Source organism: Sceloporus undulatus, chromosome 1, assembly GCF_019175285.1.
Source record: "Sceloporus undulatus isolate JIND9_A2432 ecotype Alabama chromosome 1, SceUnd_v1.1, whole genome shotgun sequence".
NCBI classification, from domain to species: Eukaryota; Metazoa; Chordata; class Lepidosauria; order Squamata; family Phrynosomatidae; genus Sceloporus; species Sceloporus undulatus.
The window spans coordinates 251088796-251108332 of NC_056522.1; the positions used below are offsets into that span (position 1 = coordinate 251088796).

The 19537-nt window shown below is 43.9% G+C and overlaps 2 protein-coding genes across 3 annotated transcripts in view; both read right to left on the reverse strand.

The window, feature by feature from the left end:
* Nucleotides 1-672, reverse strand: part of PTPRN (protein tyrosine phosphatase receptor type N) — a 62129-nt gene extending 61457 nt beyond the window's left edge. The window contains exon 1 of one of the 2 annotated variants that reach the window (XM_042479086.1): nt 388-672. In XM_042479086.1, coding sequence (XP_042335020.1) covers nt 388-514 — 127 coding nt within the window. In that variant the 5' untranslated portion in view covers nt 515-672. The remainder of the gene's footprint in view (nt 1-387) is intronic. The other variant, XM_042479095.1, reaches the window with a different exon arrangement.
* A 3969-nt stretch (nt 673-4641) lies between these two features.
* LOC121916651 (aspartyl aminopeptidase) overlaps nt 4642-19537 on the reverse strand; it is a 30286-nt gene continuing 15390 nt past the window's right edge. The window contains exons 11-15 of the mRNA XM_042441964.1: nt 19077-19237; nt 17518-17557; nt 8474-8575; nt 6242-6409; nt 4642-5061 (exon numbers count right to left, since the gene is read on the reverse strand). Of these exons, the coding sequence (XP_042297898.1) occupies nt 5011-5061; nt 6242-6409; nt 8474-8575; nt 17518-17557; nt 19077-19237 (522 nt within the window). The 3' untranslated portion in view covers nt 4642-5010. The remainder of the gene's footprint in view (nt 5062-6241; nt 6410-8473; nt 8576-17517; nt 17558-19076; nt 19238-19537) is intronic.

Genomic DNA, 19537 nt, shown 5'->3' on the forward strand with positions numbered 1-19537 from the left:
TGAGCAGGACTAAGAAGCATGGGTTGACATTTGCTTGAGCCTTGTGAGGCTTGTCCTGGGTCACGTCCTCCCTTTTTCTTGCCTGTCCTCCTCTTCGCGGTGCCTGGGCCTCCTTTGCGGGGGTCCCCCTGCTTGCCTGCCACCCCTCTGCCCAGGAGGAACCCCAGCAGGCCCTCCATTCTGGAGCTTGACTAGGAAGCATGCATTTCCATTTGTGTGAGCGTTTGGCAGCCTTTTCCCTGGCGGTGCCCGGGCCTCCTTTGCAGTGGTGAGGGGAGGACCCATCTGGCCACCCTGCCTGCCTCCAAGGCAAGGCTTCCAGCATCCGGAGCCAAGGGGCTTCTCCCCTCTCTCTCAGCCCCCCTTCCACCGGGCGTTTTCCCTTACCGTGCAGCACTTGCAAGGGACGGTCCTGGGCTGCAAGGACTGCAGGTGGCTGGAGCAGCAGCTGCAGCAAAAGCAGGAGCCAGGTGGGGAGGAGGATGCAGCAGCCCAGGCCCGGCCACCGCCCCATGCCCCCGGCTTCTGCTGCTGCTGGAGGCTCCCCTGCACTTACAGCCCCGGCAGCCGCCGCCTCCACGGACGCTGCACCACCATGGCACTTAGCGGACCCACAGCGAGAGACCAGCAGCAGCAACACCAAGCGCGCGCCTCCTTCCTTGCTTGCCTGGCGCGCGCACCCGCCCTCCTCCCCCCTGGGTCGACCAATCGCATTCAACATGCAAAGTAACACTCTAGGCCTGCCCCGGGGATTGGACGGGAACAGCCTATCACCACGCAGGAAAAGGACACGCCTCCCTCACTTGGCCACGCCCTCTCCTATATAAGAGGACGCCCTCGCCTCGACCGTTCAGTGTTCTGGAGATACTGAAGACCGCAAGCTTGCCTACAACTGCAGAAGGGTGGCCAGATGTGTCCTCTCCTCACCATCACCACAAAACGGAGGACAGGACCAAAGAAAAGCTCAAAACACTCAAGTTTATCACACTGGGGCTTATTTTGGCATAAAGAGGGATTAAAGTGCAAATAAAACAAAAATGACAGGTAATTGCACGAATGATTATCACATGCAATTGCACAAATAAAGAGATATTGGGATTGCACTATCGCTGAAATCCCAAAAGTATATAGATGCGCATTAATGCTCCTTTGAGACCATGATGTCGAGTGAAATCGTTTCACGTAATTACTCATTTATTTCCAGGATATTAATGGGATAAACTCCCAATCTCCTTCACGTAAAAAAACTCCTGAAGAAATGCAAATGAATGCTTCTTGGTCAGGCTCAAGAGTGTAAGACATTTTTGGACTTCCTCCTGGACAGTGGGCTGACAGGACAGATGGTAGACAGGGTGACCAGATGTGTCCTCAAAGCAAAGGAGGGCACAGCAGTGATTCCCAAACTTTGCTCCTCCAGATGTTTTGGGCTTCAGCTTCCAGAATTCCTTACTGTTGACCAAGCTGGCTGGGGCTCCTGGGAGTTGGAGGACCAAAGTTTTGGGATCCCCGATATAGGGCATTCCAGGAAAATGTAGGGCATGATCAAATAAAAGCTAGAGAACATTCCTGTTAATGTAAATTCGTGCTTCTTAGTCATGCTCCACGTGGAGGACATTATGGAATTCCTCCTGGACAGAGATGGTTGAAAGGTAGGCAGGGTGAGCAGTCCTCACCGCAAAGGAGGGCAAGGCACTGTAAAATGAAAGACATTCCAGGAAAAGGGAAGACATAACCAAATAAAGGTTAAAGAACACTCCTATGAATATAAATCCATGCTTCTTGGTAGTTAGTGGAGGATCTGGACAGAAAGGTTGAAATGGAGGATGTGCCTTGGAAAAGGATGATGTCTGGTCACCCTGCACCTCGCACCAACATAACACCAACGCAACATTATTTCATCCGCTGCTCAAATTCTTTCCAAGGATCATGCATATCAGTAACGAATCAGCCTTTTTCTGTTGGGAATGCTTGCTTCCATAGGGCACAACCCAATAACACCTGCAATGCAATCTGTTTTCAGACATCCCCCCAAGCTCCATTTGCTCTACTGTTGTAAAGGATGCAAATGAATTGCGATAAGAAAGAGTCAAATGTATTTCCTAAGAGATACACATTGTGCCCAAATGCACTGGCATTGTGCAAGAGCAAACAAAATTTTCCTAAAACGTTCAGCAGGTAAATGGTCAAACACACTTACAGCAGCTATGGGGAACCAGATGAGGCTGACTGCAACCCCAATCACGCCTCACCATTGACACTGGTGGATAAGATCAATGGAGATTACAGTTCAGCAACATCCTGAGTGCCACATATTCCCCAGCCGTGAGTTAGTTAAGATAAAACCACCTCTTATTTCACAGCCCACTTCTTCTCCTACAGACCTGACATACCTAAAGAGCCCAGAGAAAAGCATCCTAGGAAATGAGCAAAGCACTTCCTCTATTTAAATAGGAGATTGTGGGTTTTACAATCAACTATTCTGAATGGTTTCTCCTTCTAAGTAGATCCAACTCAGCATGTGCCAAACCATTTCTTAAGTTTCATTTGCCTCACAAGGCTTTTGTTGGTATAAAGCTCTGGGAAAACTAGATACACCACCTTGAATTCCTTGGAAGAAAAGCTGGATAGGAACTTAATAAATAAACCAGCACAATAGCCTACCAACAGTCAGCTTCAGATGCTGCTTCCAATATTCAGCAATTATGCAGGGAATTAAAACCAATGTAGGTAAACTAGTACCCTACAAATCTTTTACAATCCTTGACCAGTGGATGTGTTGCCCGGCAAATGATAGGAGCTATAGACTAAAATATCTGAATCACACAATCCTAAACCCCAAAAAGCATATTCTATCCACTTGGCATAAATGACTTGAGTTTTTTGTAGTTTTTTTGGGCTATGTGGCCATGTTCTAGAAGTCTTCCTTGACTTTAACCCCCATTCCCCACCCAATACCCCAATTGTACCTTGGCCATTTCTCACATTTAAAGACTGAAGTGTAACCAAGGGACAGGCACAACTGAGCATAACTTCCCCATCCTGTATAAGAATAAAGCTATTCACAATTCGCTCTTTCAAAACAGACATGCTAAACTTTCCCATCTTGACAACAGTGGATGAAGGGATTTGTAGTCCAACACACATGGAAGGCTCCAAATTATGGCAAGCTGTTGTGTGTTTTTACTGTTTTCCCTGAAAACAAATACAAAGTAATTTTTATCTAAAATAACACCAAAATAGAAACACCAGACAAGGTGATTTTTTTTAAAATTTTCTTCCAACTTGAATATATAAAGTCATTAAGAATAAGAACTATTTAATGACTTTCACCACCTACTGAACTACACAAGGGAGTAATCTTCCTCCACAGCCCTTGTGTTCAGCATGGAAAGCAGAGGTGTCACTAAAAGTGGAAGTATGAAGTTTTTGTCCAAAAGTAGTGTCCAAATTCACTTGGGGAAAGAAAGTGGGGGAACATTTGGGGAAAGAGTTGGTGAGAACCAGGGCTCCCACTGCTGGCTGTTTCAAGAAGAAAGTCTTGCAAGGGTGCTGGCTGTGCCCTTCCCCTATTGCAGGGGGGCATGAGTCACTCTGTTATCAGACTATATCTCAGCCCCATATAATACAGACAACGGTGAGGGATGCTGGGAGCTGCAGTTCAAGATTCGGAGGGCTGTGTAGAAAGATAACGCTGGTTCTCAAACTGGTCCTCCAAGTTTTTTGGAATACAATTCCCAGAAACTCCAGTCATCTTGACCATGGCCAGGGATTATGGGAAGTGATAACTAAAATACCCCAGGGGCCAAAATATGAGAAGCTCTGAACTAGGCCTCACATATTTGAAGTGTACACTACCAGAGGAAGATCAGTGGGTAGCTGGCAGTTAGTGAGTACAGTATACCCAGACTCTGCCCCATTTCCCTTCCACTTTCATGGCATTACTGTTGAATGCAGAGAACCACCACTGAAGGCTCTACTTGAGACATGGATGCATTATATCATTAGTCCAGCATACACTTGTGGTCACTATTTTGGACTTAAACCATCATTTTCTACTGTGATAGTGAAAGCTGGGGGGGGGGGATACCCACTGAGTAGCAAGGACAGAATAAAATAGTTTGCATACATCATTACATGGGCTACCAGCTTACTGGAGTTCAATGCACCCTAGAATAAATTCTTGTACTATCATAATGGTGTAACTGTGGTGCACACACATCAGCACAAACCTGATGCATGCAAACCATCTTGCTAATGTGCACCTTATTTAATTGTTTTGTCTATATAGCAATATCTTCCTAGTGCAGTATACTGATTTGAGTGTTGGACTAGGACACTGGGGGACCAGGATTTGAATCCCGTCTAGCAATGCAAATCCATTAGATGACCTTGGGAAGTCACTCTTTCTTAGTTTCAGAGGAAAGCAAAGGCAAACCCCCTCTCAACAAGTCTTGCCAAGGAAACGCCATGACAGGTTCACCTTAGGGCTGCCATAAGTTAGAAACAACTTGAAGGCACACAGCAACAACAATCCATGTCTTGCACTGACATTTTAGCGAGAACGTCTTTGTACAGGCTGGGAACTAATTCAGAGCTCTGGTGAGTGTGCAAAGAAAGGATGTAGGAGTGGGATGAGAAATGCAACTATGCATCATCTGACATTTATCAGCACTTGTCATCTACAAATTCAGTGCCATCTGAAGAGGCATCAAGATCATTGCGTATTATCCTTTAAAGCTTCACCCACTTGAACCAAATTTTCACAAAAGGTACAAAGACAAACTCTTTCACACCACAGCCTCACTGACCTCACAACAGTAGGTAGGGTCAGGTTTGTTCTGGGGAAGAGATAGGGAGATATGAAAACATGCAGCTACCAAGAAGCAGTCGGGCAACAAACCCTCTGTACGTCACAGAGGTCACTGGATTGAATGTTTTTAATGGTTAGCCAGCCTGGGGAAAGTCGAAGGGAGGCACCAGGCAAGCTTCTCCTTGCCTTGGAGGTGTCTATCAGTTGCTCAGCAGACCCTGGTTCAGTGCTGGAAACAGCTCGAAGAAGCCCTAGGAAAAGAGAGGGGAAAGAAAGGGAGGAGTCAGATCTAGGAAAGATGGGGGCCTGGTCCTCAGGGGGAGGAAGCAGGGCAGCTGTCGACACATACACACACATAGGATGGCGTCACCATGGCAGCCAGAGGATCGTGAGGCATGGGGTTGCCATGGAAACCAATCACTGACTCAAGGCCTCCATCGCTGCCATGGTAACATACAGACAAGATGACAAGGGGGAGAGAAAAGAGGAAGTAGGAGGGAGCCGAGTGCAACCCTCAAATACACACACACACACACTCTCAGTATATATATGAAAACCCTGCTCAGTACATATGAAAATGAGGAGAGTTTGACAGGTAAGAGCAGGATTTTCATATGTACTGAGTACGTTACATATTCAATACATATGAGAATGCTGCTCTTGCCTGCCAGGCTCTCTTCATTTTTTGCAAACCACCCTGCAATACAGCCTAGCTGTTCCACTTGCTTCATTTTGGTACCTCTCCCAATGTGGCAGCAAATATCCATTCAAGGAGCTTGTTTGGTGATGGGAATTAATGTCCTTGCCAATCACTTTCCCAACTTGACCCACCTCACAGTGCTCTTGTGAGGACAGAAAATGGAAGGGAGAGCTTCCTTAGAAGTACAGTTGGCCCTCTGTGTTGACAGATTATTTATCCACAGATTCCAGCATCCATGGCTTGAAAAAATTCAAAATAAATATACATTCCAAATAGCAAATTTTGATTTTGCCATTTTATATAAGGGACACTATTTTACTATGCCATTGTATTTAATGGAACTTGAGCATCCACAGATTTTGGTATCCACAGGGGGCCCTGCAACCAAACCCCATTGGATACAAAGGGCCCACTGCAGCAGTGGTTGAGCATTGGACTATAACTCAAAATCAGCGTTCGATACCCTGCTTGGCCATGGGTGACCATAGGCAAGTGATACGCTCTCAGCCTCAGAGAATGGCAATGGCAAACCCCCTCTGAAGGAACTTGCCAAACAAATCCTATGATGGCTTTGCCATAGGGTCACTGTAAGTCAAAAATGACTTGGAGGCACACAACAAAAGCAATTGCAGTACATAACTATAATATAATAAATATAAATATACTTGGTAAATAGAAATTAAATCCCTCTCTCCTCCACCCTCTGGGCAAAACTGCAAGTCAATGCCTACCTTGAAAAGAGTGATCGATTGAAGGACCCCTGAGGTGCAACACATTTCGCGAATGGAGTGCATGGCTAGCTGTGGGCAACCTATATCCAGAACACGCAAACCAAGGCGGGAGGCCAGGATGGGCCCAATCGTGGTTCCACATGGAGAGTCATTCCGAACCATGAATTCCTACAATATTCATATATTAAAGGGGAATCAATCAGCTCTTTGGCATCCAAACCATAACTTCCTACAACAGCCATGTTATAGAAGAATAAAACAGCTCTTTGCCATTAGCACAGCCCAAGCAAAACCTGTTTAGCTGACCAATAAGTCAAGGGAAAATCAATTCAGATCTGCTGGAACTTAACTTTACAATGGAGATATTTGGGATATGACCTTTGGCAGTGACAAATCCAAATCCAGCATCAAGGAACACACATGGGGAAGAAGTGTTCCAGGCACTCAAGGGAAAATGGCTGGGAAACCAGAACATCTTTGAACAGAGAGAAGCTTCTTCTCTGTACTGAGCCTGTTGTATGCATCTTGCAGCTGCAGAGACTCATAATGGCCAAAACACCAGGTCCCATTTGTAGACTTTGATTCTTCCCCACCATCTAATTTTTGTGCCTTCATACCTGATGAAGAATTCTGGAGGACTCAAAAACATGCACCACTTATGTGCTCCTTCGGTATTATTTTAGTGGTCCTAATGAAAGACATTAACCAACTTTGATTTTTTTAATTATTTTTTTTTACTTCATAGAATCGTAGAGTTGGAAGAGACCACAAGGGCCATCTTAGTCCAATACCCTGCCATGCAGGAACTCTCAATCAACGCATACCCGACAGATGGCCATCCAGCCTCTGCTTAAAGACCTCCAAGGGAGGAGACTCCACTACACTCTGAGGAAGTGTTCCACTGTCGAACAGCCCTTACTGTCAGGAAGTTCCTCTTGCATCCATTGTTCTGGGTCCTGTTCTCTGGAGAAGCAGAAAACAAGCTTGCTCCCTCCTCAATATGACATCCCTTCAAATATTTAAACAGGGCTGTCATATCACCTCTTAACCTTCTCTTCTCCAGGCTAAACATCCCCAGCTCCCTAAGTTGTTCTTCTCTAGGCATGGTTTCCAGACCTTCTCACCATTTTAGTCGCCCTCCTCTGGACACTCCCAGTTTCTCAATGTCCTTTTTGAATTGTGGTGCCCAGAACGGGACGCAATATTCCAGGTGGGGCCTGACCCAGGCAGAATACAGTGGCACTATTACTTCCCTTGATCTAGACACTATACTTTTATTGATGCAGCCTAAAATTGCATTGGCCTTTTTAGCTGCCACATCGCACTGTTGACTCATGTTCAACTTGTGGTCTACTTGGACTCCTAGATTCCTTTCATATGTAGTCTCATTCAGCCAGGTGTCCCCCATCCTATATCTGTGCATTTCATTTTTCCACCCTAAGTACAGAACCTTAAATTTCTCCATTTTGAATTTCATTTTGTTAGCTTTGGCCCAGTTTTCTAGTCTATTCAGGTCATTTTGAATTTTATCCTGTCCTCTGGGGTATTAGCTACTCCTCCTAACTTGGTGTCATCTGCAAATTTGATAAGTACGCCTCCAATTCTGTCATCCAAGTCATTGATAAAGATGTTGAATAGCACTGGGCCCAGGACAGAGCCCTGTGGGACCCCACTGGTCACTTCTCTCCGGGATGAAAAGAAACCATTGTTGAGGATGCTTATTGTTGTTGTTTTTAAATCGCTCTGGAAACCACACACGTTTCCAGAGTAAATGTTGAGTCTGTTATCTGGAATTCTGAAAACTCAAATACTGCAAAACCTAAAACTTTCTTCATGGGTGGCTGGAACAGGGATACGTTTGCTGTCTGATGGTTCAGTGCACACAAACTTTGTTTCATGCAAAACATCATTAAAATATTGCATAAAATTACCTTCAGGCTATGTGTATAAAGTGTACAGTATATGAAACATAAATGAATTTTGTGTTTGGACTTGGGTCCTATCCCCAAGATATCTCATTATGCATGTATATGCAAATACAGGTATTCCAAAATCCAAAAACATCTGAAATCGAAAACACTTCTAATGCCAAGCATTTCAGATAAGGGATATTCGATCTGTACTGGCTTCTCGTTTCCCTATAGAAGCACAGCCACCTATAAGCCAACTCTCCCTCTAGTGGCTATGGTCCTCAAGTGCATAGTTTTGAGGTTGAAGAGGCACAATGCTTACTTGCAAGGGGACATTCACATGGCTGGCAATCTCATGAATCAATGCCTCAGTGACAGCAGTGGAGGCATAACGCTGGTTGCTGTTCACTTTGACTGTAGGCCCCTGTGCAGTAAAAGAGAAAATTCATGAAATACAGAGAATAATACTTACAGAGGAAAAAGGTTTTGGCCTACCCATCACCAAAGGAAGGTCCTGCTCTCCAACAGCTTGAGGCAGAACTGAAAGATGAATGCACAGAATTTGGGATGAAGCCAGGCCTGCAGGAATCCGGCCCCAGGATAATATGGTTGTATGGGCATCTATGTACCACAAAAATATTGCTGCTTTATTCCAGGTCAGGTCTGTGGGCCTCTATCTTCTAGCACCCTCACACACCCCAGCTTTCACACACTTGCCCCTCAATTCTGGCTCAAAAAATACCTGGAGTATGTAACTCTGCTGGAGACACCAACCTCAGTACTGGACCTATGCTTTCCACTTCATCTCTCAAGCCCAAGAACTATAAGTCTGTCCCACATAAATTAAAGAATAATTTACTGGCATATTAAAATACAGATGTATTATGAAATCTATACTAACAATATGGACACAACTAAAAAAGAAATTGTACAATAAAATTTCTTCCTAGATTTCAGTCCAAGAGGCTTTTTTTGGCAGATGGGAACAAGAACAAAAATGGCTAACATATAAAGATTTAATAAAAAATAAACCATCAGGGAAATATAGAACTTAAAATTAGAGAAGAACTCATGAAAGAAAATAAGAAGACCCACTGGTTTAATTATTTACAAAAAAAAAAAAAAAGAGAGAGAAATAAAAGAGGGTATAGGCAATAACCAGAATGAATTAGAAGAAATATTATGGAAAATAGACACACAAAAAATATCAAAACTTTACAATTTATTACTTAATAGGGAATTGGAACAAGAAATGGTAAAAGGTATATGTTAAAAAAGGCAAGGGATTTTGGTCACTCAATTTCATTAGAAGCATGGGAAAAAGCATGGTACCAAACAAATAAATTTACTAGATCGCACATTCTGAGAGACATTTGGGGGGGGGGGAGAATTCATGAAATAATTCAAAAAAAAATTTTTTTTAAGAATACAGTATCTCCCCCCAAAAACAAAACAACCCCCTCAAACTGTATTTATTGAATATGACATCGATATTAAAAATGGAAGACGAGAAAACATACTTGCTAATTATGTTGTATATGGTACAACAGCAAGATTAATAATAGCAAAAACAGACGAACCATTAAATACAGATGACTGGCTTCATAAACTAAATGAAACAAGAGAAATGGACAGACTCTATGCCATAGGCAGGCTTTTTATATATTCTGGATTTTATTTGGTTTTTGTACAGCGCCGTGTACATTTACGGTGCTTTATAAATAAAGCTAATAATAATAATAATAATAATAATAATAATAATAATAATAATAATAATAATAGACAGCCATAATCAATATGAGTTCATTAAACAAAGTTGACAAAAATGGTTACCAATAGTAAAATATTGGGAAAAGATATGGGGAGTGGATAGAAATTTAATTCAATAAGATATAAAAGAAAATAAGTAACCCCTCAAAAATATGGATAGGGAAAGAGAAGAAAAAAGTTAAAAATTAAAGTTAATGAACAAGAGCAGAAATGAAATTTTCAATAATACTAATGTAAAATCAAACCCAGAGAAAAGAGTAGTAGAAAATGAGAAAAAGGAACGTTTGGTACTTACCGTGACACGTTCATTTCCTGCAGAGAAGGGTCCTGGCATCCTGTAATCTGGGTTTAGCTCCTCCTATTTGCTCCTGTAGGCAGGGACAATAAACAAAAGACCGGCCCCTATATAGGGAGGAGCTAGCCCCCCTGAGCCTCAGTCAATAACAAGCCAAGCGACTAGTAAGGTAATCAAGGAACTGAACTTTAGTAACATCAGCTAAGGGTTAACTAGAACACCTTAGAAAAAACTAGTCCAAGAACAAACAAGAACTCAGAAAAACCAATCCAGCAACAAGAAGAAGAACAAGGCAGGGCCACCAACAGGCAAGCAGGGTCGGAGGCCGCATGCAGCACCCGGGTAGGCAGGATGCCAGGACCCTTCTCTGCAGGAAATGAACGTGTCACAGTAAGTACCCAACGTTCCTTTTCCCAGCAGAGAGGGTCCTGTCCTCCTGTAATCTGGGATTTACAAAAGCCCTCTTGAACTGGGAGGGAGATGCTGCTAGGAGACTGTGGCCCCCGACACAATCTGTTGGAGGAACCTCCTTTCAAACGACGCCTCAGTGGACTGAGACACGTCCAGTTTGTAATGTCTTATGAAGGCGACTTCCATGTGGCCACCCTGCAAATATCTGACAGGGAGGTGCTAGTGGTCAAGGCTGCAGAGGTAGATGCACTCCTGGTTGAGTGCACCATCAACCCCTCGGGTGGAGTGAGATCAAGAGTTCAGTAGCTCTTTTGAATACAAGACCTGATTCACCTACTCAGAGTCGAGACTGGTACCTTGCACCCCAAAGAGCCCAGGCGAAAGGAAAAGAACATCTCAGATGACCTTAAGGTTGAAGTCCTCTTGATGTAGATTTTGAGGGCTCTGCACACATCCAATGTGTGCCAGGTCTTTTCCAAGTCCTTCTTAGGATCGGGGCAGAATGAAGGCAGGAGAATGTCCTGTGACACCTGAAAGGCTGAGTTGACCCTAGGCACGAAGGTAGGGTCTGGATGAAGGCACACTGAGACAGGCCTAAAAATACACAAGTCTTTACGTACCGACAGGGCCCCAGCTCTGACACCCATCTGGCGGAGGGAATGGCCGTGAGGAAGATAACCTTGAGGGAGAGGTGTTTGAGGAAAGCACCCCAAAGGGACTTGATCGGCCCAACCGTCAGAGCCTTTAAGACCGAGTTCACATCCCAAGATGGAAAACGATGTCTGGTGGGCAGGCCCTGTTGGAAAACTCCCCTCAACAGCCTCTTAATGTGAGGATAGCTGCCATTCTAGCTGCTCTTGTATGGAGCAGAAACGACGTGATGGCAGACACCTGCCTTATAACCATGTTGGGTCAAGTCCCTTCTTAATGTCATCTTGGATGGACTATAGCAGGTCAGCCACTGAAAACCTGAAGCAGTTGATGAGAACTTGCCTAAGCAGTGGATTATGTGATCAATCAGAATAGAACCTGATCTAATCTGGACCTATGGCAGCTTCCAGCCTATCACTGATCACCTTGTCAACTGGTTATAGCAATGAAGGTGATATTAAGGTGATTTCATTTGTAGTAATTAAGACTTACCACTCTGAAAGAGGAATGTTAATGTCTGACCTCCAATTAAAATTTCAAAACAATGTGCAGTTCTTTACTGGAACATCTGTGAACCTGTGTAAAATAAGACTAATCCCATGGTTAGGCAAAGAAGACACTGGAATAACCTTTATCTCGCAGACATTGGTGAGTCCATGCAGAAGCATAGATGCACTCTGTGTTAACAGATAGATGCACTCTGTGTTAACAGGGCCTGTGGTCAGAATTAAGTCTGATTTCTTTTGAGGATGAACTTGTCTAGAGACTTCAAAAATCACCCCAACTCCATGTAGCAGACTATCATCAACCTGTATGAAGGCTGAGGGGTCTCGCAGCTAAATGAACTGCTGATTAAGGAGTCATGAAATGGGAACAGGGGGCTTGGCAAGGATAGCCCTCTGGTATCTAATTTCGAGGAGAGAATTTTCTCCACAAAAGGGATCTGGCAAAGGAACACAAACCTAAATTTAAAATAGTATAGTGGGCCCTCGATATGGAGTTGGATTTAGGACTTTGCATGGATACCAAATCCATGGAAGCTCAAGGCACATAAAATATAATCGCATAGTAAAATGGAGTCTCCTATGTAAAATAGTAAAATCATAGTTTGCTGTGTTATTTTTTTGTTTTGTTTGTTTTTTGGAATATATATATATATATAAGCAAGCTGTGGGCATATAGGTGGCTGGTGTAAGTCTCTATATGGAGCTGTATGGTATATTAAATCTGATCATTTTTGCTAGCAGAAAACAAGGCATAGGCACTAGGAAGTCCATTTTTCCAGCCCCAAAAGGTAGTAAACAATGGTGTTGTTTGGACCAGACCATGCCATGAAAACCCAATCAGGGATAAGACACTCACCCACACAGCAGCTAACCTTATAACCATAAAATCATAGAATCATGGAGTTGGATGAGACCACAAGGGCCATCAAGTCCAACCCCCTGCCATGCAGGAAATCACAATCAAAGCATGCCCAACAATATGCAAAGGAATCTTGTAGCACCCTGAGACCACTAAAGAAAAGAGATTAGCAGCATGAACCTTCATGGCCTTGAGCCCAATTCATCATATGTATGATAGATCCTGTTACAATAGGCTTTCCAAGCCAGGCAGCAGTTGAATGGCAAGCCCATCAGCAGGCATTCTTACTTAAAATTTAACAATCTAGACAAGGTAAGAGGTAATTGTGATTTTTGTGGCAGACCCCTCAGGGCTCTGTAGGATGTCTTAATGGGATTTGAAGCAACCCCTTAGTAGAGAAACCTGATTACTGTATATTGTTTTAAAACACTCATGGAGGAAGGGGAGTTTCTCCCCCCATGGAGAGGAGTCTGTCTGTTTGTATTTGATAAGAATTTTTCTTAACCCCCTGTATTAGTGAGAACCATCTTATGGAAGAAACTGTGTTTTGTTGGGTTTTTTTTAGTTTCTTCCCTTTAACAGACATCTCTCCAAGAAAGAAGGGAAGGCAAGGGAAGCCACATCTTTTGAGGCTAGCTGACTGAGGTTCACTGTGTTTTATAACAGGAACATAATTCTTTTGCCACTAAAATGGAGTTTGGTTGGTCACCTTAATCCAATATATCTATTACCTCATATGAGATGTTTTTACCAAAGATCCTCAATGCATGTAAGCACTAGAGGTCTGCTGAGTGACCAGAGACCTTCTCTTTGCTTGAGTCACCCTGTTTATTAGCATTTAAATGAATCTGTATTGTTAAAGCTTATGCTCTTAATGAGAAGTGCTATGGCTGATAACAGTTTGCACAAAGGAGGTAGAATCATGTGCTCATCCTATGTCTTTGGCTGTTCCACCTAAGGCAAAAAGGCTCTGGCCCTAATGGAGACAGTGATGGAGGCCCATGAGGAGGCAAGAAAAGTCATCATGTGGCTTTTATGGCTAGCCCCTCCCTTGAAGAATTAGTTTCCAGGCATCTTCTCTGGCCTGGAAAAAGGAGAGGGGGGTGAGCAGAAACAGCACAACTCAAACCTCATGTGCCAACATTAATAAAATGAACACCAGAAAGGTTAACCAGTATCTCTTGTAAATCTGAGCACACAGCCCTGTTGATGTGGGTGGTCTCCCCTCCTTTATTTGCCCCATCAAGGGAGGCTGCCTGGGCAGTGGCTTCTTCCAGGCACTGAGGAAACTGCTCTTAAATTAGCAGTGACTGAAGACCATTGCTAATCATGGGTAGATAGCTGCATATGGCCTGTAGTGTAGCCCTGATACTCACAGGGCATTTTGTTTTATTTATGTTTAAAACAGCCCCAACTTCAAGCTGGGGTTTACAGCTTAGCCCTTTTAATTTCAGGCAGGCTCTATAGTAACCTGGCTGCATGATAGAAGCTAGCTTGGTCCTCAACTCCCTCCCACTTGCTTAGGTAGCTGGGAAGGGCAGAGGGACTGCTGTGGGACATGGCTCTACATTTGCCTGAGGTAAGTCTGTGTCCTGAGAAAGGATAATCTCTGATGGAAAGGAGAGGCCAAGCGCTCAAGCTTTTCTCTCAAGAGTGCCACGGTTTGGGGCAGCCAAACACAATTGGGGGTGAAGGGAACTCTCCACCCATGATATCCACAAATGGTTTACCCCTTTTTGTTGTTGTAATTTTTGGGGAGGGAACACAGGAGGATTTGTATCCATGTGCTCTCTCATAGAATTCTTGGGTTGGAAGAGACCCCAAGGGCCATCCAGTCCAACCCCATTCTGCCATGCAGGAACTCTCAATCAAAGCATACCCGACAGATGGCCCTCCAGCCTCTGTTTAGAAGTGGGTGGCAGAGGCCATGCTCTCTCTGGGGAGGACATGAAGCCATTTTGTGTTTTTTTGTGGGATGCTCTGTGGCAGCCAAAAAAGACCATTTTAGAGTTGGCAGCTTCAGCTCCTGCTGGGCCAAGTCCAGCTTCCTTTACAGCCATGTGTCTGTGCAACACAGAGGAGGAATCCTCTGCCTCCTTACACACCATCTCATTATAAGAATTCAAAAGGAATGTGCAGGAGCCCTGGCAACACCACCATGTGTTTCCCAGTCTGCAAAAGGATTCCCCACACCTGTATGGGTGCCATTGGGGCCAGAGATGGGAAGGAAGGGGGAGACCAAGGGTTAATGCCCTCATCTGCCCTCCTGGCAGAGTCCCAAACCTTATGCTAGGCATAGTGCCTGCAATGGCCATGGCAGAGGCCTCATGGCAATGCCTGCCCTGAGCGAGGGCACTAGACTTGGCAAAGGTTCTTTGGTGGCTAGAGAGAGAGGGCCCCTGGTACTCACCGTTCTCCTGTGAATTCTGGCTGGCTTGCCTCTCTGACCTTGGCCATTTCAGGCTGGGCAGAGGTGATGCAGAGAAATCCTTTGTCATGGCTTTTGGCTGGCCTGTCCTCTGAACTCTGGCCCCAAATGGGCTGAGCAGAGAAGTTTCCATGACTTCTGGCCAGTTTCCTCACTGATCCCTGGCCTTAAACAGGCTGGGCAGAGGTGATGTGGAGAAACAGAGACATGGAGGAGATACCCCTCACCATCTCTTCCCACGGCTCCCATGTGCTGCAATGCTGTTTGCAGAAATCTCCTGTGCTCCCACCATGAAAGGGGGCAGCTTTGGAGGAGAGGGAGAGTCATTGGCAAAGCCAAGACCTTTCTCCAATCCTGGGAGCCCTTGCCATTTTAAGTCTTCTTCATGCTTCCAAGGCTGTAGTAAAGAAGCTGCAGAGCAACAGCAAACACATCCCAATGGGTCTCCCTCTGAAGCCAGCTCCCTCTGTTGAGCTGGCAGACCCTGAGCTAGGGAAGCCTGGGTTAAGGATGGCCCTTCACCCATGCTCTCAGGGTCCTCTGCCATAGCCACCACCAAGGAAGGGGGGAAAGGCAGGAGAGAGGAGAAGAAGGGAAGGCCAAGAAAACTCTCAAACTGCTTTCGTAGAAAGGAAAAACTTCGCTGGCTCGAAGAGAACATCCTGCTAGGAGCTTAGGCAGGAACAAGACTGAGGCTCAGGGGGGGCTAGCTCCTCCCTATATAGGGGCCAGTCTTTTGTTTATTGTCCCTGCCTACAGAAGCAAATAGGAGGAGCTAAACCCAGATTACAGGAGGACAGGACCCTCTCTGCTGGGAAATTGCATACTAAAATGAGAGAGGATAGATCATAGGCAGAACCAAAACAATTATCAAAATAAGGTGTGATAGAAAATGCAGTATGAGGACAAAAACATGGGATTCACGTAGAAAGGAGAAGAAGAAGAAGCATATAGAAGGCAGAGAAATATGGAAATACAATAAAGAAGAAAAAGGAGAATTTAAGAAAAAGAAGCTATTAAATGTAAGAATTTTTGGTATAGTTTTTATGTAACTTTTTAAATGTAAATTGTTAAATAAAGATTTTTTTTAATAAGAAATTTATAGAAAGGACACATTTGTCTTCTTGTAACGAGACATGGATAGGTAGATACTTTGGGTCATATAATTATAGTGTAGTGCAGGGTGGCCAAAATGTGCCCCCCCCCACCTTCTTTTTGTCCTCATTTGTTTTCTTGAGGCCTTCTTTTCAGCCTATAAGGGCTTTTCCCCCTAATCAAATGTGCAAAGAAGAAAGTTCTAGCCTTTGTTTGGTTTTGGGGGGAGGGGGAGCCTGCACAGCCTTTTAAAAGATGTTGAAGGGTGAAAATATTTGAAAATGTGGTCACTAACATCCCCCTACTGGCCTTAGGATTTATTGGATACTTTGATGCAAACAGAGACACATGGACACACAATCCACCGCCCCATTGTGGAGTACACTTGGGAACAGTCTTCTAAGGTCTTGTAAATGGCTAGTGCATCCCACCAACACCTGAAAGCTGCCCACTCTTGGTCGAATGGCTCAAGAATCCAGGGTTCAAATTCTCCTTTATCCATGAAGCTTACTGGGTGACCTCAAGTCAGCTGCTGTTGTTTTTCCCCCTCATTCTAAGCTATCTTAAGAGGACCTCTGTAGAAACAGGGAGGTGGACCATATGTACTGCCTTGAACAACTTGAAGAAAAGGTGGGATATAATAATAATAACCAATAAATAATCAATTTTCTCCACCTGTTCCCTCCACTTCTTTCCCGACTTGGGGCAAGATATAATTCCTGACCCTCTTTTATGCTTAGAAAATAAGGGACAGTGTCCAACAACTGGGGGTTATTACTTTTAGCATGCCACCTTTTGAGAATCAGCATGGACCAAGCATTGGATTAGGGCTCTGAGAGACCAGGGCTTGAATCTTCACTCAGCCATGTAAAACCAACTGGATGATCCTGGTCAAGTCACATTCTCACAGCCCCAGGCAAAGGCAACCTCCCTCTGAACAAATCTTGCCAAAAACAAACAAACCCCAATTAAAAAATGACAGGTTCATCTTAGTGTTGCCATGAGTTGGAAATAACATGAAGGCACACAACAACATACTTTCTTCTATCTATGTCACTGGAATTAAAACAATCACTTTTAACGTGTTTCTTAAAGCAGATTTCTATACACATTTTTTTTCACAGAGGATGATTCTCACAAGCCATCCTGGCTTCTGAATTTATTAAAAACAATCAGATCATCTAGTTAGGAACATTGGTTCAAAATGGAAATAATATCCAATTCAGGAATGAGGTTTGCATTTTTCATGTTTACATTTACCCATACTTAGTAGGCTTCTGACATCCTGCTTCGTGAAAATCTGTCTTTCCCTCCTAAATTTTATTACTGCAGAGTCATCCCTACCACCTACCTTGTGGAACTCTGGACGGTGGTTCTTATCATGTTTGTCTCTGTAAAAAGAGGAGGAAGAACATCAAATTAAGCCAGTTGTGCCCTTGCTCAGAAAACATACATCTGAATTTCAAAGATGAGATGGAGGATTGGAAATAATGAGAGAAGGAGTACTGATAGATCAGGGCATGGAAACAATTGCAAAATCAGGATTTTTTTAATGCTAGTTATGAAACAGTACCTTTGATATATGTGTGCAGAGGTCTTTTATTAAAATGGAAGCGCTGTTTGCTAGGACTGGCAGGAAAGGAAGATTGCTTCAGTGAGAAATGAGCTTTATTAGTGTGACATACTAGTATGGGGATAAGGGATATGGTCTCAGCAGTGATGCCAGAAGATTCATCTTGCATGAGAGCATAATTGGCTGTGGAGAAGATTCAAGGATGGGTGTTTAATTTGAAACAAAACACAACTGAACTTTAAGGGCAGAAATAGATCTCTACTCGTCAATGGACTATACACTGCTCAGTAATGCCATACTATATTTCCTAGCCACAAGCCCCAAGGGAGGCCATTTGCTATGACAACACAGCATAACTCAAGACTCTGCTTCATCCTCTCATAGCTATCCAAATACAACTATCCTAAAGCAAGGATGGGGTGTGTGGCTCTCCAGGTGTTGTTGGACTGCATGTTTGGCAGAGCTGAGTTGACTGGTGGCCCCCAACAACATCTGGAAGACCAGTTGTTCCCATCCTCTGCCTTAATAAAAGTTAGCAATCCCTTGGAAGGATCTGAGACTTGGCCAATATCACACTAAACGAATACAGTGCTATTATTCTGCCTCCTGTGGAATTCTGGGGTTTGTAGTTTAGCGAGGCCTAAGAGCTCTCTGGTTGAGAATTCTAAATGCCCTTCCCTAAACTGCAAATTGCACAGGAGGCAGTCATAGCAGTTAAAGTGGAATAATTGTGACATAGCAGTACAGTGTGATATTGTCCAATGTTACAATGCACAACTGCCTAGCAGTGCTGTCTGAGTTATTGCTCTGTGTGTTTGCATGTGTGTGTGTAAAAATGTTTTTTCCCCAACTGAAAAATACCAGATGCCAACTACCACAATAACATGGCAGTTTGGGTCTCCTTGCCAATCCCCCCCAATGGCAAAAAATAGACATGCTATGAGCAACCATACAGCCCACAGAGGAGGAAAACTCGGCAGGCCTGCCCCCTACACAGTTGCCCATCTGTTTTACACACTAGGCTAAACTGATGGAATGGTGAGCGGTCACTCAGAATTTTTAGAAATTAAAAATTAGGCTGGGTCACATATCTTGCATGTATGTCCTACAGTTTTATTGTTCTATCAAAACAATGTCTATTCATTAAGCTGATGGAATCATGAGGGATCATTTTTTTCTTGTTTCACAAAAGCAGATTCTTTGAAAGCAGAATTCAACAACAGATGCCAAATTCTAAGCCTGTGGCAGCAAGCATATGTAACAACGCTTAATTATTTAGTAAAATCTTCATGAAACCCTGCTACATTACTTTGTGCTCAGCACAGGAACATACTCACGCGTAGTTGGGATGTACAGCATGGGCCATATCTGCACTGATCATGCAGGACTTTGGCACAGCTTCCTCAAATGCTGTCAGGTTCTGGGGTGAAACTGAGATGCGACGAAGGACAAGTTCAGTGAGGAGTGACATTGCCCCTTGGGCACTTTCAGAACCAACCTGACAGGAAAGTAGTAATCAGTGAAGAAGCTATTCAGAGCCTAGAGAAGTTATCTTTTCCTTTACAACTTCCAGAATCACTCAGCCCTTCTGATTAAGGAATTCTTGGGGTTCCAAGCTCTGGAGATTGTTTTCCAAGCTCTTGAGCTAGTTTTGATCCTAACAGAATTCCATCGCTTCTCCTCTTCAAGAAAGCAGGTTTGTTTGCTTCCTCTACCCACTCTTCACTATATTGATGGCTTGTAACCACAGTGTTGTTCCACTCCATTCATCAGCCCACCATATTACATCTTCCCAATT